A 24,991-nucleotide genomic window follows, 5' to 3' on the forward strand; every position below is an offset into this window, starting at 1 on the left:
CTGGCCCCGCCCCCGAGCCTAATCGGCCGTGCGCCCCCAGCCCGAGCGGAGGCGAAGGGGTACTTACTTGTGAAAAGAAACAGGCTTATCCTTATGATACCGGTTCTTGCAGCCGTAGGCGGAGCAGGACTGCACCATCCTTCCAGTCCTCAGCCGTCTCACTTCTGCCGCCCCAGCAGGCAGGTGAAGCGGCTACCAATGTCGCTGCTCTCGGCTTTGACACTCTCGCTTCTCCTGTAGCTTTGGCCAACAGTCACAGTGGTGATCGCCTCCGTCTGGGGCGCCTAATGTGCCCGTTTTGTTGTTTGCATTAGCAGAAGGACCACAACCATCCCCCGTCTCCCATCTCCAAGATGGCGGAGGCAGCTTCAACCTAAGCTCTCGCGAGGAGTTCGTCCTGCGCTTTCCGATTAGCTTTGAGGTCAGAAGTAACGCTCCCTGGGAAGCAGGCCATTGGTTGAGGCGGCGGCGGGCTCAGCGTTGCGGAAGTGGGCGGGCCTGCGACCTTCCGGAAGGGAGAAAGGAAGTGCTCGCAAGAGGCGGGGAGGGGAGCGGAGCGGAACTGTAGGATCGGGCTCCGCGTCTCCTGCTTTTCTCGGGCTGGTTCATCGGGCGGGTTAGCGTGGGGAGCCGTGCGGTCTGTGGGGTCTGCAGGTTTAAGGGAGGACTGGTGTAAAGCTGAGGTCGCTGGGTTATGGCGCCGATTTCTTTACAAGGGCGGCCACTGATCATGGTTTGTAGAAACCCCAGTTCCCATTAATAGTTGAATGTATAAACGGTGGTATACGATGGAATACCACATAGCAACCAAAGTAAAGAAGCTGGGGCCCATCACTATGGAAGGTTCTTACAAAAGTCAGACAAAATATACTACGTGATTCTATTTTTTGTAAAGGAATAAAAAAGTAGGCAAAACGGAGGTCAGAAGAGGTTACTTTTGCGGAGAGGCAGTGAAGGGCGGCTGGTGGGACCGCGGTAATGTGCCTGTTGACTGAAGTGATGGTCAAACTGCTCACTTTATGGTAATCAGTGACCTTTATGATTTCTAAAATGTTTGATGTTCTACTTTAGTAAAACAGCTTTTCCAGCGGTTCTCAACCTATGGGTCGCGACCCCTTTGGCGGTTGAACGACCCTTTCACAGGGGTCGCCTAAGACCATCCTGCATATCAGATATTTACATTACAATTCATAATAGTAGCAACATTACAGTTATGAAGTAGCAACGAAAATAATTTTATGGTTGGGTCACAACATGAGGAACTGTATTTAAAGGGCCAGAAGGTCGAGAACCACTGTAAGCCAACAAGGGCCACAGATATGCAACACTGCCCTTTTTTTAAAAAAAAAATATTTTGACTTTTTACAGAGAGGAAGGGAGAAAGAGAGGGATAGAGATAAGATATGCAACACTGCCCTTTTTAAAAAAAAAATATTTTGACTTTTTACAGAGAGAAAGGGAGAAAGAGAGGGATAGAGAGTTAGAAGCATTGATGAGAGAGAAACATCGATTCAGCTGCCTCCTGCACACTCCCCACTGGGGATGCGCCTGAAACCAGGGTACATGCCTTTGGCGGGAATCGAACCCAGGACCCTCCAGTCCGCAGGCTGATGCTCTATCCACTGAGCCAAACCCATCAGGGCAAAACTGCCCTTTTTAGGAGAATGATATATTTATATGCTCATTTGGCCCCTTCAATAAATGCTTAAACAGTGAATATATGGCCGAAACCGGTTTGGCTCAGTGGATAGAGCGTCGACCTGCGGACTGAAGGGTCCCGGGTTCGATTCCGGTCAAGGGCATGTACGTTGGTTGCGGGCACACCCCCAGTAGGAGATGTGCAGGAGGCAGCTGGTCGATGATTCTCTCTCATCAAAACTGCCTTTTTAGGAGAATGATATATTTATATGCTCATTTGGCCAAAGTGAATATATGTTTTATATGATCATTTGAGGGAAAGATAATAGGGATAAACTGAAGAGAGGTAGTTAGAAGTTTGATGCTTTCAAAGTTTAATGCATTTACTATTAAAATACTTTTTAAGGTAAGGAAAAGAAATAATACATTGACATTTAAAGAGTAAGTTTTGTTACAGTTATTCTAGGATAAACTTTATCGTGTTTGATAAACTGAAGAAAAATAAGCCACTTGTTTTGACATAGGAGAGGGCTCAAGATGTTTTTAAACTCACTGATATCTAACAGTTTAGATTTTAATTTCTGTCCAGCTGTGGTTTTTTCCTATAAACCATTTGTATTTTAGAAAATACCTTTGCATTCATTCTCTCTCTGGGCCTCCTTATCTTCATCTATGGAGTAAGGCTGTAGGACTAAATGAAGAATTCTTAATTTAGAATCCACAATGTTCAGGTCTTGAGTCCCCTGAAAAGGAATAAAAAGTATACATACATGTGTATATACGCATTTTTCTGGGGAGCTGTCCATAGCTTTCATTTGATTTTCACAGAGAAAGTACAAACACTAGCCAATTTGTAAGGACCCTTACATCTCTAATATTCTAGGATTAGTGAAACAAGATTGTCATGTAGATATAAATTATAGGTTTTCCCTAAGACTAATTAGAGGGGTGGATGTCTTGATCTGAATATTATATCTTTAAATAGTTTTTAAAATTTTTGTGTTTTTTTTTTCATTAAAATCTATTAGATACCAATGAGTTTAAAACATCTTTGGCCCTTAGCCCTCTCCTACATCCCATATTACATTTCCCTCAAAAGGCCTGTAGCTGAATACCACTAGTCCGATGAAGAATGAAGGAGAATATCCAAACATGCTCTGTGTTTTCGGACAGTGTTTAATCCTCTCCTGTACCGCTCTGGGATATGGGACCATCAGAGGGTATGGATGGATGAAGATGACAGTGCCTGATAACATCTCAAATTTGCTTGCAGTCAAGGACTCGATGCTTAAAACAAATACTGACGCCATGAAAATGGTCTGGTTCTGACGGAACAACAGAAGCTCAATGATTGTATTTATCTCTGTGATTACCAGCAGCCCTTAAAGCCTACCAGCCTGGTCCTGGGAGACAAGTCTTAGGGCCTTCAACCTTGAGTGCCCTTTCCTATTCTGACCCAGTCCCAGGTTTATGGGTTGCTATTTAGCAAAACAGAAGAGCCGGGAGTACATTTATGGTTTCAGGGAGAAGGGAATGGAATGAGTGTTATGCAGACATAAGGGCACAGACTCAGAAAAGATCATTTCAGTTATCAAATATACACTCAAGGGTGGGGAATCAGGATACAAGCCTAATCTCTAATTTCAATTCCACCCTTCTCGTCCAGAATTAATATAGATTTACCCAGATTAAGCAATTTTCCTCAAAAACAAAAACACTCCTACTTTTAAAATTTAAAAACATCTAAGGAAAATTCATTAGAAATGTGATGAGGTATTGGATGTCCATTAATAAAAAAGTCATTGCGAACATTATATTGAATGCTATTTCAGGAGTTCTGAATGTTAAAGCAAACTATCAAAGAAACAGGAAAATACCAGCTGCTTTTAAATTTTAGATGTATTGCTTTTACAAATTCTGAAATCACAAAGTGTGAACCAAACCGTCAATCCCCTGTAACAACTCTGTGAGGTAGGTGTCTGCACAGCCACAGGGACCAGCACGGTCCTTTCTTTCCCCGTTGCTTTCAGACGCTGGGAGCTGAAACCACTGTGCTAGTGGGCAGTGAAGACAGTTGTTTCTCAGTCTTGTTTCCACAGACCTACCCAGGTTACCTGCTCCTGGGGTTGGGCCGTATTTTTGTGCAAGTTACAATATTGTTGTTCCCAAAAAATCAAATTGTTGCTTTGATTTATATGACCTCACTCTGAATTATAGAAGTGTTACTATGTTTAAAACACTGATTGACTCTACTTGCTTTAAATATTTTCTCAGATATCACCTACATTTATTATCAGTGATCAATACAGATGACATAATAAGCAGTTCAAAATTCTGAGATGTCCACGTTTCCCTTTCAATTTAATAAGATTTCAGATCATATAGTGTTTTTATATGTTACCTCTACCAGGAAAGTCTTATAATATGCACAGAAAATGAAATCCTTTAAAAAAATGATGTTGTTATATAGCCCACATCAAATCTGTAATTGGTAGGAAATGCATTTCCAGTCTGGTGTAAAAAATTCCTTCTCATTAGTTTTTCAAGTTGGTACCTGCAGCTGAAATGTTTTTCTGTGATGTATGCCTCCCAATTAGACATTTGATTTGGAAGTATAAAATTATGATTCATGAAGTCTTGATACGTCATCTTTCTGCACTTTTTCTCTTAGGAGCACCTAAGCTATCCTACTCCAGTGTATTCCAAGAGACTCCCGATGACCCCAGGTTCGCTCCAGCTCCACCCCTTGGTAATAACCCTCACGTTTATCTGAGCCCATGCAGGAGTCCCAGGGAGTCTAATACCAGTTCACTTATTTGTGCATGGCTTCAGACGAAAAAACCTGTCATCTGTAATAGGGATTTCACCTATAAAAAGGAAGACAATGCCCTGCCTTATTCACATGCTGTCTTAAGGATGAAAAGAAAAGTATATGAGAAATTGCTTAAATTATTATGTGCTGTATTTAAGCATTATTATTTTTCCCTCTGCCAAGCAATAGTTTTGTCCTAGGCCCAAATTAGAAAACACTATTATTGATATTTTACTCAGAATCTTATTAGTTAATGGCAATCAGATTAATTTGGGACACTGTGACAGATTTTTTTTGGCCTATCTATACACGGTGAGGCTCACTGATACCTGAATGGACAGTATGACTGTCGGTGACTGCAGGGGACAGAGCTAACACCCCTGGGCATCAGCTCCACTCTGCTGTCCAGTTTGCTAATGAGCAGTGCCAGCTGAGGGAGCGAGGATTTCATAATACTTGCGGTTTTGGTTCTCCTCAAACGGAAAACTGCAGAAGAGAGCGTTTGATACTTATGCTGTAGCCATTAAATAAACCAAGATAACTTTCCTATTGAACCACCTTGGACATTTGCGCATTCTTCCTAAGACTTGATGAATTTGGGCTATCTGCTGCCATCTAGAGTCAGTATTGCAAGTTTTCTGTCAAGAGAAAACTAACCAAATTTGTCCATTCTGTTATGTAGCTCCCAGTAATTTGTCAGATTTAAGGTCTACCCTCCTAAGGTCTTTAAAGCTCAAGCCATGAAGAACCACTTCCCTCAGAAATGCATCAAACTATGATGCGTTTACAGTACCACCCAGGTTCCTGAAAAAACAATCCCTTTACAAGTTCCTTTGATACACTGTTCCTATAAAAGGACCAAACTCCTGTGTAAGTGCCATAACTGAGAACTAAGTGTGCTGACTAGAGATAAATGTCTTATATCTTGTTAATTCTTCTAGAATTCTGGAAACCAGAATGTGAAACCTGATTATAAAGTTCAAGTTTTCGTTCACTTTCAACTGATAACAAAGACTTAGAATGGAAAAGCAGAACTGCTCCAAATGTATAAAACTTAGTACTAAAAGAAACACTGACTTTTGCCCAATATTGTGCAATATTTTATTGTAATAAAAATATTTAGATGCATCTCATTGCAATATATTATCATATAGGTACTCACTGAGAAGGAAAAATTGGATAAAGTATACATTTAACAATATCTTACTATATATCCAATTAATCTGAGTAATTTGGGGGGAAAGAAGAAGATATAAAAAAAAAGCATCCCTTTTTATATAATTCCATGTTTTTTTTTCCAGAGAGTTAATAGACAACACAATCAAGATACAGCTGTAAATTATTATAATGCTAACCCTAATATTAGAACCTGCAACATGTAAAAATTCCAGTCATACGTTGCTAGTTATTTGCCAAATGATAATCAAATGTTTGTCATACAGTGGTTTTAAGTTTGTAAGATACTATTCAAATGCATTACACTGCCATGGGTCAGTCCTTTTGTTTGATTTTACACATTAGCTCATATTTTAGTAAACTCTTTTTTCACCTGTTTAGTCTCTGTGTTATCACTTCTCGATACATAATAGAGATGTAGATAAGCAACAAAAAGATGACAAAGAAATCATCTAAAAAGCCTAAAATTCCAAACAAGGCTTCAGGTACAAAATCTAGAGGTGATATAAGATAGAAAAAAGCTCCCATTAAACAAAGTATTATCCTGATACGGAACATCCAGAAAAGGCCCCCGACTGAAAACATTTCCCTGAATGCATGTCTCAGTAAAGTGGGTAGATCCATAATTCTTTCCATAATCTGGTAGGAGGAAGAACAAATATTATGATTTGGCATCTAATGTGTCAGACTTACAAATAATATAATTTTCCTACAAAGTGCAGACAAACTCAGTTAACATGAACTATTGAGTTTCACATACTGATTGAACATCATATTTTCTAGTTATCATTTTATTTAAAAATAGTTATTTGATTGCTAGGTTCCTATAAAATAGGCCTTGCAGATAATTAAAAAGCAACTAAAATGTCAACAAACTTAAAATATAGGACATAATAAGGTAAAACTTCAGTTATCTCTAATATGAATTAGTAAACTAAACGAAGAAAGGACTGTATTAGATTAGAGTCTGAGGCTTGAGGTCAAGTCTCAGCTTTAAAGTGAGACAGATCTGGGTTTGAATTCAAAGTCAATCACTTTTATTAGCCGATGACCTTTGGGAAACTTGTTTAACCTACTAGAGATAGGTCATCAACTAATTCAGTATTTATGTACCATGAGGACTTTCAAGAACTAAAAGAGATACTGTATATAAATGACCTTCATAAACTGCCAAACAATATATATTACCCATTAAAGACACACGAAGTTAATGGCTTTGACAGTCTAAGAATAGCAATGAAAGTGATCCCTTCTTAGGATGTTTATTCTGCTTAGCTTGAGGTTAAGTGAATCACTAATTGCTACAAAGATTTTTGGAATACCAAGCCCCACCTTTCTGAAAACGATTAAGTTTCTAAATATGTACAGAAATACACATCAGACACTAGGTTTTTACATAAATGAGCAAAATTTTCACAGCTGAAATTTAATAAATGACATAAATGTTTAAGATGTGGAAAACTGGAACCCTCATACACTGTTGGTGGGAATGCAGAGCCCCTTAGGAGACAGTTTGGCAGTTCCTCAAGATGTTCAACAGTTATAATATTCAGCAACTGCACAACGAGGCATATACTCAATAAAAATGAAAACACATCTACACAAAAACTGGTAGACAAGCTAATGGAAGCATAATTCATAATAGACAAAAATGGCAACAATTCCAGTGTCCATCAACTCACGAATGGATAAACAAAATGTGACATGTTATTCGGCCATAAAAAGCAATGGAGTACTAACATAGGGAATATAGTCAATAATATTCTAATAAGTATATGATGGCAGATGGGTACTAGACCGACTGGGGTGATTACTTTGTAAATTATATAAATGTATAATCACTATGTTGTACACCTGAAATTAATATAATATTATATGTCAACTGTAATTGAAAAATAAAAAAAAACATGAAAAAGCAATGAAGTACTGAGATATGTTACAGTATGGATGCACCTTGAAAACATGCCAAGTGAAATAAGCCAGAGACAAATGGCCATATATTGTATGATCTCATTCAAATAAAATGATGAGACACCCAGAATAGAAAATCTATAGAGACAGAAAATAGATGAGTGGTTTCCAAGGACTGGGAGAGGGGAAGGGTTGAGGATAATGGTAAGAGAATATTAAAGCTTTTCAGAGAATGAAATATTCTAAAATTATATCATAGTGGTAATTAGATTATATTTACCCTAAATATACTATAAGTCATTGCATTATATACTTTAAAACAGGCTCACTTCTGGCGTGTAAATTACTTCTAAATAAAGCTTTTAAAAGATAGTCCCAATATCTACAGTGTAGAGCAAAAGTAGGTTTACAGTTGTGGGTGCACAAAATATAATTCTTATTTATTAATTACTGTATTTTCCATACAAATAATTGTAAACCTACTTTTACCCCACCCTGTACTTGTATGACCTTTAGCAAGCCAGTTTATTCTCTGACTCCAAACTTCTCAGTTGTTTTGTGTAGTTATTAATTGACTATATGATCTACCAGTAAGGTCCTATGTATTAATGACCTACCATGACTCTTCAACTTCTTTCATTATCTTATTATCCAGGGGTTGGCAGATGCAAGAGAAACTGACCAGAGGAAGGAAATCACTTCCTGTGGTCATTCCACTGCCCACAGTTCAGCTGCTATTTTTAACAATCTGTATAAATGTCATAAGTCCAACTCTATTGTATAAATTTTGTTTAACAAGTGTCAAATAAATTGAGAGGGAGATAGAGACAAAAATAGGAATAACTGAGTAAGTGATGAGAAAACAGTCTTATTTTATTCTATGTTAATCCTTATCCCAGAATATTTTTCCATTGATTTTTAGAAATAGTGGGAAGGAGGTTGGGAGGCGGGGAGAGAGAGAGAGAAACATCACACATCTATTGGTTGCCTCCTGCAACACACCTCAATGGGGCCAGGGATTGAACCTGCAACCCAGGTACGTGCCCCTGACTGGGAAGAACCCGTGACCTTTTGGTATGCAGGCTGACACTCTAACCACTTAGCAACACTGGCCAAGGCAGAAAAAAGTTTCAAAAAAACACCAGATAAAGGAAATCTTGTAAATCCTTTTGGAAAACTGGTCACAAAAGAACAAAAATGGTCTTTTTAGAATCACTTCCTATGTTAATTTTCTATTCTATTCTCTATGGAAGAAATCAATATTTAAAGTAAAACACCTATTCAGTTTTTACAAGATCTATGGTAAATTACTTTAAATATTCTAACAAATACTTTTCTGTTATCACAGCTATTTTTCACTGCTCATATGGCATCATTTATATAAAATCTAATTAGACAAGAAATATGAAATGAGTTACTAAGAAATGTTTGTATATTAATCACAATCTTACTCCAACTTTGAATGAGGTAATATCAAAGTAAGAGCTAAATGTCTTTATTAAATTGTAATTTCATCACATACCAAACTCTCTTACTCATTAAATACATACCTGACACACAAAAAATAAGAATTGAGCAATGGTATGTTTCACACTTAAAAATATGAATATCTTAAAATGATTTTTTTAAAGTCCAGTGGTAGTTCTTGAATTTGAAACATTGATTTCTCAAAGAATCATCCTACAGGTGTCACTGAAGGATATGTTAAAGTGCTGGATGGAAAATAGCAGAAGAGGGCCAGCTGGTGTGGCTCAGTGGTTGAGTGTCAACCTATGAACCAGAAGGTCAAGGTTATATTCCCAGTCAGGGCACATGCCCAGATTGTGGGCTCAACCCCCAGTGTGGGGAGTGCAGGAGGCAACTGATCAATAATGATTCTCCATCACTGATGTTTCTATCTCTCTCTCCCTCTTCCTTCCTCTCTGAAATCAATAAAAATGTATTTTTTAAAAATAGCAGAAGAGGCTCCCAAGTAACTAAGGAGGACAAGAATGATTGGATTGTTTTTCTTGTTGGTTCAACATCTAATATTTACCCATTATCATCCACAACAGATGAAACTGTATACCTTTAAATAGACATGACATTACAGAATAAGGAATATGAGCAAGGGAGTACAAGAGCACTAGTTGTTTATCACTAAAGCATTTTAATAGCTCATGTTTTTTTGTTTGTTTGTTTAATCCTCACCCAAGGATATGTTTTTATTGATTTTACAGAAGAAGGGAGAGGGAAAGAGACAGAGGAACATCAATGTGAGAGACAAACATCGATCAGCTGCCTCCCATACACGCCCCTGACCAGGGATTAAACCCACAACCTTTTGATATACAGGATGATGCTCCAACTAACTCAGCCACCCGGTCAGAGCAATAGCTTATATTCCTGGCTAGGAGTAGTGTATCAATTCTTAATTTAAGGATAATTCATTAATTTTCTCAATAAACATTAAGGGCCTATTGTATCCCAGACACTGAATTTCACAGTGAGAATATAGTACTGAGTAAATAAACCCAGTCGTTGCTCTCATGATGCTTTTAGTCTACGGAGAGAAAGACAAGGAACAAGTCTTGAGTGCCCTTTGTGACGGATGCTATGAAGGGAATGTACAGAGGGCAATAATAGAGAATACCTTAGTTGTCATGGAAAGCCTCAGCCTATTTAACAGCTACCTGAAAGATGAGAAGTCATCCATGAGAAGAGCAGAGGGACAATCATCCCAAACAGGAAATGGCACATGTGAAGGCTTTAATGTGGAGGGACTTGGAGCTATTCTGAGAGCTGAAAGGAGGCCAGTGTAGTTAAGTATGGTGAGGGATGGGGAGGGTGACACAAGAGGTTAGGGAGTGAAGGAGGAACCAAGTCATGCAGAGCCTTGGAAGCCACAGTAAGGAGTTGGATGGAACATTATTACAAAAAACGGCAAGGTTTTAAAAAAAATACATTGATTTTAGAAAGAGGAAGGGAGAAGGATAGAGAGAAACATCGATGAGAGAGAAAAACTGATTGGCTGTCTCCTACACACTGCCTACTGGAGATTGAGTCCAAAACCTGGGCATGTGCCCTGACCAGGAATCAAACCGTGACCTTTTGGTTGATGGGCCAATGCTCAACCACTGAGTCACACCAGCCAGGCCAAAAAACTGCAAATTTTAAAATACAAAAGCATCATGGCCTTACTTATGTTTTAAAAACATTACTTGGGCTGCTACGCAGAGAAAAACATCAACGTGAAGAGGCCACGGTAACTGTCCTAAGCAAGAGATGATGGTGACTTTGACTAATATAATAGCCAGAGACACGACATTTTTATAAAGTAAAAATGACAGGAGTCCCCCAAAAGACAAGAAATGGTATGACTTATTTACAGATCAGATGAGGGGATTGAGGGGAGGGGGAGCTCAGTAAGATTGAGAAAAGAGTTAACTGAGTTAGGGAGGGAATCAGTTCAATATTATACATGTTAAGTTTGAGAGGCCTATGGAACATCCAAGTGGAGATATAAGCTAAGCAGTTGATATACAAAGTCTAGAGCTCGGAGGAGAGGTCTGTGTGTTCCATATATGCATTACATTTGTACTTAGTATATTCTGGTTTTTGAAATACATATTCAGTCATACATACACTTCTAGATTTCTGTTAGATTTTGAGAAAACTTGAATGAGACAATAAAACATGACAATTTTTAATCTATCAAATGCCTTTTTTAAGGGGAGGGGTCAACTGTAGAATTAATGTTATTTAAAAGTAGAATGTTCTTGAATAGCTAAGATAACACAGAGGGTTACTTAAAGGAACATTTCAAACAGGGGCTAGGGTAAATAACTTGAGTAAAACACAAGTGTAAAACTGTCTCCAGCAGTTCTCAGTTGTAATTTTCTCATAAAACAAACCCTATTTTAGAATCATAGAGGAGTTGATAATTTTACATCTCCCTCCAATTTTCCCTATTGCTTTTTTGCAGGTATCTCTTTCATAAAAGGCTTTTACAATGCCTTTTTTTTTTTTTAAGATAGAAACACTGTAGTTCTTGGGAAAGCTGTAACTCAATGAATGACAACACTGATTAAAGCAAAAACTTTACCCAACACACGTAAACAATGAGGTTTTTCATAGTCAAAGAATATTTGTTGGTAAAGCTCACTTTACAAAAGAGAAGTATCATTATACTTTCACTTTGTTCCCTCTAACTTTGTACCTGCTATAATGTTACTTACAGATCTGGGCTGCCCTGAGAATCTCCGGTTATAATCACTAATATCTTGAAGCAATGATACAACTTCCTGAGACTGGTCATTTTCACCAAATACTGGTAGCAATAAAGTTACCTATAATATTACAGAAAAAAAAGTTATACCTTTCTGCAGCATTCGTGTGTATTTTTTTTTCATTTTGTGTTATTCAGTAAAATGAGAGAAACTTTTGAATTTATATTTCACTCATTTCCTTTAATAAAGGCAACACAGGGGAGGAAAGTAAGATCACTGCCTACTATAAAATCCAGTGCAAAATTAATTTGAACATCTATAAAATAAAATGGGCACCTTATCCAAACACGGGTTCTAATATTTTCCAGCCCAGACTCGGAAAAAAGTCAGTAGTTCTCTACAGTTGAAGATGTAAGAATGATGAGAAAACATTCAGGAGCAAAGTGACGTAAAATATATATATCACTTGGAGAGAGAAAAACAGGGGATCTCTTCTTTGATTAAAATCATGACTCCTTATCCTCACTGGTATTTGAATATTACCAACCATAATACAAGGATTAACTTAGTGCAAGGACGTTCTCAAACACCTAGCCCTGCTACAATAAAAAAAGTTCCTTCTTGATACTGTTATATAACATAGTACATTTAACCCATTTTCCTTCATGGTAGAGGTGAGGATACACAAATATCCCAGGACCACATTTGGGTAATCTGAAGATGTAGACCAGGGGTCCTCAAACTACGGCCCGCGGGCCACATGCAAATACAAATATTGTATTTGTTTCCGTTTTGTTTTTTTACTTCAAAATAAGATATGTGTAGTGTGCATAGGAATTTGTTCATAGTTTTTTTTTTAAACTATAGTCCGGCCCTCCAACGGTCTGAGGGACAGTGAACTGGCCCCCTGTTTAAAAAGTTTGAGGACCCCTGATGTAGACCTTGAAAACCCCGATAGAAATGGTTGTTGCACAATGACAGATTTAGGTTTGAATCATCTAGCTGTTGTTGGTTGTTTATTTTTCTTCAGAGAGAGGAAGGGAAAGAGAAAAAAACATCGACCTGTTGCCTCTCATATGTGCCCCAACCAGGGACCGAATTGCAACCTGGGTATGTGCCCCAACTGGGAATTGAACCCACAACCTTTCAGGGTACGGGATGATGCTCCACCCGAGCCACACTGGCCAAGGCCAGCTGTTGTTTCTGTCCTTCCTCTGTTCAGCTGTAAAACCTGGGCTTCCCAGTACCCACATACTCTCCAACAGCTGAACAAAGGAGTGACTAACAGCAGGCAGTACAAGGAAGAGCACGTACTGTTATCTCTTCACGAATTTGTCAAGTGCATTCTTTAAATAAATATTAATTGAGCACCTTATTGTGGGCACTGTGCTAAGTGCTTGATATATTAAAAAAAAAATGAAGACATGGCCTTGCCCATTGGTGATCACAATCCCCAAGATAGAAGGGGAGGCAGACCTGTTCAACAGCCTATTCTAAGGCACTGTGGTAGGTGTTATAATGGTGCTCGAGAAAGTAAGAACTTCTCCCTGCAGTGTCCAGAGATCTTGAAACTTAAGCTAGCCCTTGAAACACAGGTAGGACCATGCGTGTGTTAGTGTATGCGTTCACGGAGGGAAGTGGTGAGTGTGTTCTAGCCAGAGGCATCAGCCTATGCGTTATTATTTCCAGGGAAACAGGAAGTGAAGCAGGTATCTGCCACCTGTCTTGCCTCCAGGATGAATTACTCTATAGTTAGAAATCCAAAAGCTATTATATTGAAACAACTTTATCTCCATCTTTCTAGCCTCTAGCCAATTTATGGGTGGGCCAAAGGATACCACCTGATAATTTCTATATACCCTGCGAAAAGCTGCGGGTGGTGGAACTAATTCTTTAACACAGGACCTAGGGCCTGGTCTCAGTGTGGCTGGCAGATAGTTAAAGATGATGAAAGGTGATAGTGCAAATAAGTTTCAGTGTTGATTGCTTTGCGTCAGATATAAAATCATCCAGAGAGGCAGTATAAAAAAAAAAAAACCACCAAAAGATTTTCCACCTGACCATATGATAAAGAGTCAAATGTGAAAGAGACAGAATTTGGGAATGTAGAAGGAAGAAGGAAAGAAAAGAAAGCCCTGAACCTCCCCCTACACCAAAGATGAAGGCAGTAATGGAGAGAAGTAGAGTTAGAACAAAGGCTGAAAGGTATACAGGAGTGGGCAAAAGGTTTACAGTTGTGAGTATGTGAGACACTGAGTTTATTCTTGTATTATTATTTTTAAATTATTGTATTATTTTCCATATGAACAACTGTAAATCTACTTTTGCCACCCCCCTATATATACGCGAGCGCGCGTGTGTAACATGTATACCATATGGTTTTACTTAAACTCCAAAAATCAGATAAAACTAAATAATCTTAGAGATGTATGCTATGATAATAAAACCAAGAAAATCAAGGAAATGCTTATGATAAAAGTGAAACAGAAGTTGCCTTTGGGAGAGGAAGAAGGGGTGAAGATTTGGGAGGTGTCATGAGGAGGCTTCTGGGGCGGTTGGCCAATTTCTGTTTCTTCACCTGAGTGATGATGACTCAAGAGTTGCTTTGTGACAATTCAATGAGCTGTACTTCTTTGTTTAGAGTGGTTTTTCTGTATGTCTGTCATATTTTACAAAGAATTTTTGAAAAATCGTCACCTCTCATATCATTTTGTTTTATTTTTTGGTCTCTGTGGGTTTGTGTCTTTATATAACATCCTTTACACCTGGCGAGTGTGGCTCAGTGGTTGAGTGTGAACCTATGAAATAAGAGGTGCCAATTCAATTCCCGGTCAGGGCACATACCCAGGTTGCAGGCTTGATCCCTGGTGGGGGCATGCAGGAGGCACCCGACTGATGTTTCTATCTCTCTCCCTCTCCTTTCCTCTCTCTCTAAACATAAAAAAATATATATTAAAAAATATATCCTTTACTGTTGTTTTAGTGGGGTTATAAGAGGGAGCAAAAGTAAATATATATATCTAATTTGACATCTTTACTTGGAAACTATCCTTTTTAGGACTTTATTTTACATCCTAGAAGACTTCCTAGGGAGATGCTGTCTTTTTACATATTCATAACTCATTATAAGAAAGGTGTATATTTTTATTTTAAATGAAAAATAAAATAAAAAGGAAATTATGAAAAACTATATACAACTGAGAGAATGTCCTATTTTGCTATATATTTTTTTATGATTAGATAAGCTTTTTTTGCGTATCTTTTTTTAAAATTCTTTATTGTTTAAAGTATTACATATAGTATTACATATGTCTCCTTTTCCCATTGACCTCTCATGGGCCACCCCAACCCCCCAGCACATGCCCTAACCCCGCTAGTGTCTGTCCACTGGTTATGCTTATATGCATACATACAAGTCCTTTGGTTGATCTCTTACTGCCCCCATCCCCCCCAACCCTCCTCGGGCTTCCCGCTGTAGTCTGTCTGTTCGATGCGTCTCTGTCTCAGGACTATTTTGCTATATTTACTAATTAAAAGAAACTAAGAACTTCAGTTTCTCAGAATTTTCAGTATACTGCTTTTCCCAGTTTGTCAAAGAAACAGAGAAAATCTGGCAATCCCATCTGTGCTGACATTTCAGTCTTCAATACATGTTTATGAAAACTTACTGCCTCCCTCCTGAGGTAGCTTCTAGACTAACTCTAACAGTCAAATCTGTTCTGGATAATTCAATGTGGTTATGTTTCAAAAAAAAAAACAGTTAAAAAATTATTCATTATTTAAAGCTATCTGGACCCTTACTGGAGAAGGACAGATTAAAAATAAGTTAAAAAGGAAATACCATTTTTTTTCCATAAGAAATATGAGAGATGTTTGCTTAAGCCTGATTAGCTAGTTCAGCTATTACTTTGCTGGTATTACATCAAAGACTTTCTAGGCACTTACCATTTGTTTTTCCTACAACTGAAGAATTTCAAAGGGATTACCTTTTTTTGAGGTGTCTTAAAAACATAGAAATAATGGAATAACATCATAGAAGCTTTGGATAAAGGAAATTCTAAAAATATCAAAATAATTCAGAATTCAGATACAGAAACTACAAAGATTTACAAAATGAACTAGCATTAATGATGCTTTCTGGATACAAACATTACCGTTTGCCTACAAATTGGACAGCTGATTGCCCCAAGCCAAGAACCGTATCTCCAGTATGCAATAATGCAGGTACCTAAGGGGGGAAAAATTAATAGTGATGTTTGAAATACCTAAAATATTTGAACAGTGTCATCTTATTTTAAATTTTTTTTTTCCTTCATTCAACATCTCTTCAGGCAAATTCAAATCTAATAACAATTCCCAGCTATTAAAAAACATTTTTTAAAGTATATTTTTATTCATTTCAGAGAGGAAGGGAGAGGGAGAGAGAGATAGAAACATCAACAATGAGAAGGAATCACTGATCAGCTGCCTCCTGCATGCCCCCCACTGGGGACCGAGCCCACAACCCGGGCATGTGCCCTTGACCGGGAATCAAACCGAGACCTCCTGGTTCATAGGTCGATGCTCAACCACTGAGCCATGCCGGCCGGGCTAAAAAACATTTTTATTTAAAATACCAGTTAAGATATAGATATTTTTAGACAAAAGCAAGCATGCATTAATTGCTTCAATGCTTTGAGGCTTATTAGAAAATATTGCATTTCCTATGTAAATAAAACAATGATTAAACATCATTGTATAAATTACACCAAAAAAATCAGCTTAAATTTTCTGTTCAAAATTTCATATATACTAGTATGTTACAAAAACACAATTCTTACTTTTTTATGAGTTTTGAAAGCCAAGTTACTTAAGTATTAATAACAGTAATTAAGTAGTGTGAAAAAGGAACAAAATTATACAGATTACATGCTCTCTGCCCTAATAAAGTTTATAATCCAGTTTAGTAATTGAATCCACCTTTGTACTGGATGAGTTTGATTTTTTTCCTTGAAGGTGTTTGTGGGCAGCAAAACAGCAAGGCACAGTCCAAGAGAAGACCTCAGAAAGCAGAAGCACTAAATTTTAGACCAGTAACAATGAAGAAGAAATATTTTTAAATATTTTCTGATGTTTAAGGGTCTGATTCATTTTCCTTTCTGCAGGACACCTGTTTCTCAGACCATCCAGGTTCCACTGTGAATCTGAACTAAGTGCTTCATGTCTCCCTCCTCCCTCCAGGGTTTTCTCTGTATTCTTACTCTTGCCTTGGCAACATAGCTTAGCCTCCTGTGCTCCTTATTCTAATTCTTCCAGATCAAATGAATGTCCAGAATTTAGAAGAAGCAATGGCAATCAAAGTGAGGAGACCAAGGTGACACAGTTAATTCAATCAGAGGGTATGTAAATATTGAACTGTGTAATATTAATTTTAAGTACAAAAGGAGTACAGAGAGGGAGAACTTTCTGGGATGTGCTAGAGCAGGGATGGCGAACCTTTTGAGCTCGGAGTGTCAGCATTTTGAAAAACCCTAACTTAACTCTGGTGCTGTGTCACATATAGAAATTTTTTGATATTTGCAACCATAGTAAAACAAAGACTTATATTTTTGATGTTTATTTTATATATTTAAATGCCATTTAACAAAGAAAAATCAACCAAAAAAATGAGTTCACGTGTCACCTCTGACATGCGTGTCATAGGTTCGCCATCACTGTGCTAGAGAGTAACCTGCAAAGGAGAAAGACTTGAACTTTGTAGGATAGCAAAAATTTAGACGGGCCAAAATCAGGAGGGAGGACGCTTCAGGTTTTATGAATAGCAAGAGCAATCACCAGAAGAAGAAATGGATGGAAGAAGAGAAGGGTGAGCAAACCACTGGGCTAAGCAAAAGCTGTACAAATTGGACATTCCAGTGACTGTGGGGAAAAACTGGTTTGACAATTTAAAGATGAATTTAAAAGCTAACCAATCTTTTATCTGATATTTTCCCCCTACTCTCGAGAGTATTGTGTTAGATAATATTAAGTACTTTGAGCAATCTAACTTCATATCGAAACTATATTAAAGCAAAACTTATTATAAATCTGTTAGTATTATTACTACCATTTGTAATAATGCCTTAGATTTATCTCCTCCTTCTAACTCAAAAAGTTCAATGTGTTTTGACACATGAGCTTATGTTTTTTTCATTTTTTTATTTATTTTAGAGAGAAAGGGAGAGAGAAACATCAACGTGAAAAAGAAACATCAATCAGCCACCTCCCACATGTATCCCAACGGGGTGGGGTGGGGTGGAATCCGCCACCCTGGCATGTGCCCTGACCAAGAATCAAACCCTCCACCCTTTGGTGCACAGGACAATGCTCCAACCACCCTGGCCCGGGCTGAACTTATTTAATCCCACATCTCTTTTCCACAAATTGAGGTGTAGGTGTCCTTATTTTGCAAATTATATAACAGCCACTTGCCTGTACTGAGAAACTACGGTCCAGTAAATTAAACACTTCAGTTCATACACATCTGCTATGACATGCTTGATGTGTTTCCTTTTTCTCAACTTTCCCCTTCTTTAAGAAGAGAGATCCACCTAAATAGGATGTGGGAGAGATGACTCAATTATTTTAATCTGGGTCACAATCTCTCTAAATTAGTTTATTTGTAAAATGGGAATAAGACCTCATAAGACTGCTGGAGAATTAAATAAAATAATGATGGCTACAATGGCAAGTAAGGTAAAATCTGCTGCTGCATCATTTCTAACTCCCCGTAAAGGGACAGAACTAGTTCCATATATAGGAACTAAGCTAAAGTGCTCTTGATGGTATCAGTATACTTGAACTACACTATTCAAAGAAACACATTTCTGTTTATTGAGAAGTAGAATAACTAGTTTTCTTCACCTTTGAACTTACAGACAGTAAATAAAAGTGTCTAACAAGTAGAGCAAGATATCAGAGGCAATCTACCCTATTACCTCAGACCCAAAGGTAAAACCAAGAACACAATACAGCCATCTTTCAATTGACTGGGTTATCCACTCAATGAATTACTTAAGCCTGGATTGGCAAACAGAGTTCACCTTGCCTGCCAAACCTCAGTGATTCCTAACACTTGCCTGGAGTACTGTGTTAGAGGATGGTGGAGTCCATATCCAGACTCAGAAAAAGTGTCCAACTGATTAGGAATATCTACCAGAGATTTGAGAGTAGGGGGAAGTATCTGCTTTCTCTGATGGCCATTTAATTCTCCCTATCTGATCTTTCATTATTTTGCTCCTCATTAGCATTTCCAACAGATAATTATAATTTGTTAGCTGCTTAGGCAAAAACCTTAGAAAAGAAGTTGGAATTACTGGATGAGGCAATAATGGGGTTGGTTAGTACTTACTAAATTAGCACCAGGTACAGAAAATCCCGCAGTACCTGGTATGGATTTCAAATACGTATGTCATCCCCAACAACATAAACAGTAACACTATATACCTAAGAATTCTATATAATGAATCTTAAACAAAAGTAATTTATAAGGTCATTGTATGCTACATTTTAAATTAGTCTTTATATGGAAATTGTGTGCATTTTGGGAGCAATTAGAATCCTATCTTGAATATAGCTGTTCAAACAAAGAATTACTACAATGAAAAATCGGATAAATCTTAAGTAGAGAGTAGTTGTATAAGCCACCAATCAGAGTAGAATTGAGCTAGAGTTTGAAGTTAGATGTACATTTAAAACTACCTCTGTCCCTTAGCAGCTAGATTTACCCTTTGTAAAATTTCTTAACACCTCTGAGCCTTGGTTTTGTGGGGTTAGGTGAACTGAAATATGTTAACTATCATGTAATAACTGACTCTCCCCAACCTCATATGACCATAACAAGCAATGACTATATGGCATCTCATTCTTCTCTATGATATCTTTCTGGAGGGTAGAAAGCACCTCTTACTGATACTAAGTAAGTGTGAAATCAACATTGCCTTTTTGTCCCACTACATGCTCTAGGTTTCTCATTCTCCATCACCAAACCTCTTGAGGTCAAGAAAGAGAGGCTAAGGCCCTAACCGGTTTGGCTCAGTGGACAGTGCATCGGCCTGGGGACTGAAGGGTCCCAAGTTGGATTCTGGTCAAGGGCATGTACCTTGGTTGCGGTCACATCCCCAGTAGGGGGTGTGCAGGAGGCAGCTGATCGATGTTTCTCTCTCATTGATGTTTCTAACTCTCTATCCCTCTCCTTTCCTCTCTGTAAAAATTCAATAAAATATATATTTTTTTAAAAATTGAATCTCCCTTAAATGAATATTTTTTTATTGAAATCTCCCTTAAATAAAAAACAAATTTATATTTAAAAAAAAAAGAGGCTAAGAACTGACTGTATTGACTCAGAGTAAAAAATAGTAGAGCTAAGAGAAGGTCTTGGGCAGGGTCCTTGAGAGAAGAACCGTCCTGCCTTGGGAAAGATGGATAATAAATGAAACCCTAAAAAGTGATGAACAATTAGTCAGTCAATCCATCCTGGTATTGATATGCCTAAATTACTATTCAAAGAAACATATTTCTGTTTATTGAGAAGTTGAATAACTAGTTTTTTCCATCTTTGAACGCAGAGACACTAAGTAAAAGTGGCTGATAAGTAGGGCAGGATACCTGGAGCAATCCACATATGAGTCTTGGTCCAAAGAGTCACTATTACCAAGTACAGCACTGTTTGCTTACCACAAAAGAGATGTCCACAGTTTGTTTCCACAGGGAAGGAGGCTTGATGTAAACAGACTGGACAGTACATATCAGTGTAAAACTGCTGTCGAGCAGCAGCAGGTGCATCCTGGTGAGAAAATGTGTATACATTTATACATGAAACACAGGCTTTTCAAAGCTATCCTTATGTTCAACTACACTTAAGAATATAGCCAATACTGGGTAGTCCTCATCAAATTTGAGATTTGCAATAGTTTAAGGTTTAATCAAGTTAATTATTTTCTTAACTTTGCTGAAGAAATATTTAAAGTTATAAATATTGTTGTTTTATTTATAAACAGCATGGTCTCTACCTTCTTTCCTGAACACAATTTAAAAATAAAAACCTAGGATAACTCAGGAGTTTCTCTTTTACTCCCTTAGAATGAGTAACACAAGGCTGAGCTAACCCATAAATGAAGGATAAGAAATGTCAAACTGTTTCCAAAGTATTAGCTTTTTTTCATTTTTAATATTTTTTTCATTCATACATTCCTGACCAGTGTTTAGCTACTTAATTAATTTAGCCAAGGTCACACCTTGAAGTTATAGTCTTTTATGTCATTTTTAATGGTGAAAAAAAGAAAAACATACAGCACTTAATGTTTTCCCCCCTACCTTTTCTCTTATTATTCTTTGGGAATTAATTGATGAAAAACCAGTTACCAGTCCTGTCCAACAGAACTTTATGCAATAACAGAAATTTATTTGTGCTGTCCAGTATGGTAACCACTTGCTACAAATGGCTATTGAGTACTTGAAATATGGCTAATGTGACTAAAGTAGTGAATTTTTAATTAATATTAGTTAATGTAAAATTAAATAGCCATGTGTGGCTAGTGCCTACAATGTAGGACAGCACAGTATAGGATAAGTCACTAGCTTTATTCTAACTATTCTAATCAAGCTATGGAAGGTATGAGGTACATGCCTAGGACAGTAGTAAAAAAAAATAAAACACCTGGAAGATCCCCCTCAGTCTGGGACTCCTGTATATCTAGATCTAGTCATGTAACCCTAGTGTGAATTTAAGGAAATGTTAGTGATCTAATATGTTAAATGAGAATAAATGTTGCCTTTCTTATGTTTGAAGATTAAATAAGAATACTATGTGAAATCATTTTGTGACTTACTAAACACTATCCCGGCATGAATTACTGATAACAACAGCTCTGGAATAGAGTACTACTAACATGCTTAAACTATTTTTGCATCAATTAATTTAAGTTCTAAGAAGCAGGATTCTTGTGTGTTTAGTTCAGAATTGAATTCCCAATTCCTAGAACACTGTGTGGCATATAGTGGATTGTCAATAAATATTTGGTGAATGGATAATCAATAAAACCCTCTTTGGAATTAAAGTTTGCGTGGTGGGTAGGAAATCAATTTTTAAATTTTGTTTTTTGATGTGAGCTATCTCAGCATGAAGGTGTATAATATCCTACTTAATCCAGCCTTCATAAAATATGTTACATTTTTGGATCACAGAGAGTTCATCTGGTTAGAAACAAAGACAGGGCAGATGAGAAAAGTTTTCTTATTTTGCCTACCTAGTTTTCTTAACTTTGACTGCTGAAGAAAAAGAAAAAAAGCCACTCTTTATAGTCATTTCTTTGTAGGTCTTTGAGAAATTTATGTTAGAAAGAATAGTTTTTACACTACATTTCGCTAAAGCCAATTAAACAGTGATTCTTTCCTCACAAGTAAGTAAAAGGAAAACTGCTGTCTTTTAAAGCAAGTTAAAAAAATATGAAAACACCTGAATAGATTAATACTAGTCGTTTGCCTAATCTGAAACTATACAATCAATAGAATCATTTAAGGTCTTAAAGCAGGAAGAAGCCTATGTTTCCAAAAAGTAATTTATTAATACTTCATCACAATATCATAAACAAAGGGTGTTATAACGTCTACTTCTTGCATAAATGCACATATTTACATAAACAGTACCTGTTCTGTTTGAAGTTGTTCCCGAAGCACCCTTATTAGTTCTTGGTTTTCTGGGTGAATGTTTTGATGTGCATTTCTGTTGAATAAAATACAATAAACTTTGAATATAAAATACTGTCAGATGAATCAGTTTTCTTTATGGGTCTAATTTTTGATCCAGAATACTGGTAACTAAAACGTAAATGATAGTGGACAACTGTACTCCACTTCCAGGACTGAACACTCCAGGCTATTCTGAGATCACTGATTATTGGCCCATTTCAGGTTTAACTGGCAAATGATGAAATTCAGAGACCTAGTACCTTGGATTTAATGTAATCACAGACTTACAAATAATAAAAGAACAATGAACACATTTAATTCTTTTGTACAATTCCTTCAAAATAAGCAGCTATATAAATCTATATATTATTATGCATTTGAACACTTTCCCATATCTAACAAAGTCCTTCTCCCAACTTTTTAACCTATGGTGAGGTGGGGGACAGAGAAATCAAAAACTAAAATTATAGCCCGGCCAACATGGCTCAGTAGTTGAGTGCCCACCTATGAACCAGGAGGTCCCAGGTTTGATTCCCCTGCAGGGCATGTGCCCAGGTTGCGGGCTCGATCTCCAGTGCGAAGCATGCAGGAGGCAGCTGATCAATGATTCTCTGTCATCATTGATGTTTCTATCTCTCTCTCCCTCTCCCTTCCTCTCTGAAACCAATACAAATAATATTAAAAAACAACTAAACAACTAAAATTATATAATGTAGAAATGCCAAAAGCTAACATACCACTAATATCTTAACATTAAAAATTAAACTGGATACTCAAAGGCAATACAATAGTGACTGATATACTAGGATGGGATAAGACAAGTAAGTATTGAAAATTAAAAGTACTTAGGTTAGCAGGTTGGGGGTCAAGATTCATATCTGAATTATGGCTTAATTTCATTTGACTGTAAAAGTTTTTCCTAAACTAAAACCTCTTTAACAGCAATATTTTAAGTCCACACAATCCTGGTGTTACTCTATAGAGGAGCCTTTACTCTCTGGGTGAACCAATATCCAACAGCAATAAGAATTCTAAACTAATATTCCAATGGGATAAGGAAAATTAAAGAAATCCATCCTATGATTATTCAATTTTTAGTAAAAAAAATTCAAATTTTAGCCCTAGCTGGTTTGGCTCAGTGAACAGAGCATCAGCCTGCGGACTGAAGGGTCCTGGGTTCGATTTCGGTCAAGGGCACATGCCTGGGTTACGGGCTCAATCCTTAATAGGGGGCGTGCAGAAGGCAGCCAATCAATGATTCTCTCTCATCACTGATGTTTCTACCTCACCCTCTCCCTTCCTCTCTGAAATCAATAAAAATGTTTGAAAAAAATTTTCAAATTTTAGAAAAGAAAGCTGATTAAACATAACCATCATTTCAGAGAAGACATAAAAACAATTTAAAGTCAAATGTCTAAATGTAATGGAACTCCAGTTAACCCTTGATTATGTGGACCTTGATTTAACAGACTTTGGATTTAATGGACAAAATTTCCGGTCCTTATGTAGTATGTGAAAATGAACACATTGTTAATTTTAAAATGCATTTTACCAAGATTTACTTATAATTAAATTAACAGGTTATTGTTGTTGTTGTTGTTATTCACTGGTTTTGTTGTGGGGTTTTTTGGTAATTTTTGAATAATTTTTTTCTCTATTGATTAAGGTATTACATATGTGTCCTTATCCCCTCATTGCCCCCCCTAACCCCCCAACTCATGCCCTCACACCCCTGGTGTCTGTGTCCATTGGTTAGGCTTATATGCATGCATACAAGTCCCTTGGTTTATCTCTCCCCCTTACCCCTACCCTTTTTAAACAAATTTTAGCAAATGGGCCATATGTTGGAAAAAACACTAGCAATTTCACTGACATAAATAAATATTACATATCTACAACTATAGTCTACATATTTAAATCCAAGAAGCATCGCTGGTAAACAGTGTTTGGCAAACAATTAGCAGGTGATCACACTACATCGCTCATAGTTCTGTTGTCGGGTTGGGTGACTTTCTGCAGCAGTCTTAATGCACACTAGCCACCGTTCTGACGTGCACTGAGCCACGCCCCAACCGTGTGCATTTGTTTACTCCAGATGACTGGTGAATGCATGCATTTATTACACCTATTCAGTATAAACTTAAAACCACTGTAATATAGAAAACTATTCTGTGAAATTAAACTTTTCATATATTCTTAATTTTAATTACACAAACATGTCTACCTAAGTAAAAACAGGCAAACTAACTTACACTAATAAAAGAGAAACATGCAAATTAGTGTCACTCCGCTACACCCACCAGCCAATCAGAGTGACTATGCAAATTAACCCAACAAAGATGGCAGTTAATTTGCATACACAGGCACAGAGCGAAGACTGAAGGCTCCAGCCGGAGTGAAGACTGAAGACTGAAGAGGCTTGGCTTCTTGGCTGCAGCCGGACCAAAGGCCTGGGTCCCAGGTGCCGGAGGAAAACCGGTGCCAGCAGCCAGGGGAAGGAAGGCCTATTGCGTGAATCTTCGTGCAACGGGCTTCTAGT

General features: G+C 37.4%; 2 protein-coding genes and 1 long non-coding RNA gene across 4 annotated transcripts in view; 1 reads left to right on the forward strand and 2 right to left on the reverse strand.

Annotated features, from left to right (window-relative positions):
- The window catches only part of THAP1 (THAP domain containing, apoptosis associated protein 1), a 5,831-nt gene extending 5,432 nt beyond the window's left edge, over positions 1-399 (reverse strand). Inside the window, exon 1 of the mRNA XM_005856488.2 lies at positions 68-399. Coding sequence (XP_005856550.1) covers positions 68-138 — 71 coding nt within the window. The 5' untranslated portion in view covers positions 139-399. The remainder of the gene's footprint in view (positions 1-67) is intronic.
- Positions 400-2,051: 1,652 nt separating this feature from the next.
- Positions 2,052-24,991, reverse strand: part of RNF170 (ring finger protein 170) — a 25,919-nt gene continuing 2,979 nt past the window's right edge. The window contains exons 3-7 of one of the 2 annotated variants that reach the window (XM_014536687.1): positions 22,411-22,486; positions 20,440-20,548; positions 15,900-15,973; positions 11,755-11,865; positions 2,052-2,381 (exon numbers count right to left, since the gene is read on the reverse strand). In XM_014536687.1, the coding sequence (XP_014392173.1) occupies positions 2,259-2,381; positions 11,755-11,865; positions 15,900-15,973; positions 20,440-20,548; positions 22,411-22,486 (493 nt within the window). In that variant the 3' untranslated portion in view covers positions 2,052-2,258. Of the gene's footprint in view, positions 2,382-5,545; positions 6,266-11,754; positions 11,866-15,899; positions 15,974-20,439; positions 20,549-22,410; positions 22,487-24,991 lie in introns of those variants that run through there. The other variant, XM_005856486.2, reaches the window with a different exon arrangement.
- LOC106725452 lies at positions 2,869-6,002 on the forward strand. Its single transcript, XR_001361344.1, has 2 exons — positions 2,869-4,387; positions 5,392-6,002. It is a non-coding gene; the product is annotated as an uncharacterized LOC106725452 (long non-coding RNA).

This window comes from Myotis brandtii, unplaced genomic scaffold (assembly GCF_000412655.1).
Source record: "Myotis brandtii unplaced genomic scaffold, ASM41265v1 scaffold103, whole genome shotgun sequence".
In the NCBI taxonomy this organism is placed as follows: domain Eukaryota; kingdom Metazoa; phylum Chordata; class Mammalia; order Chiroptera; family Vespertilionidae; genus Myotis; species Myotis brandtii.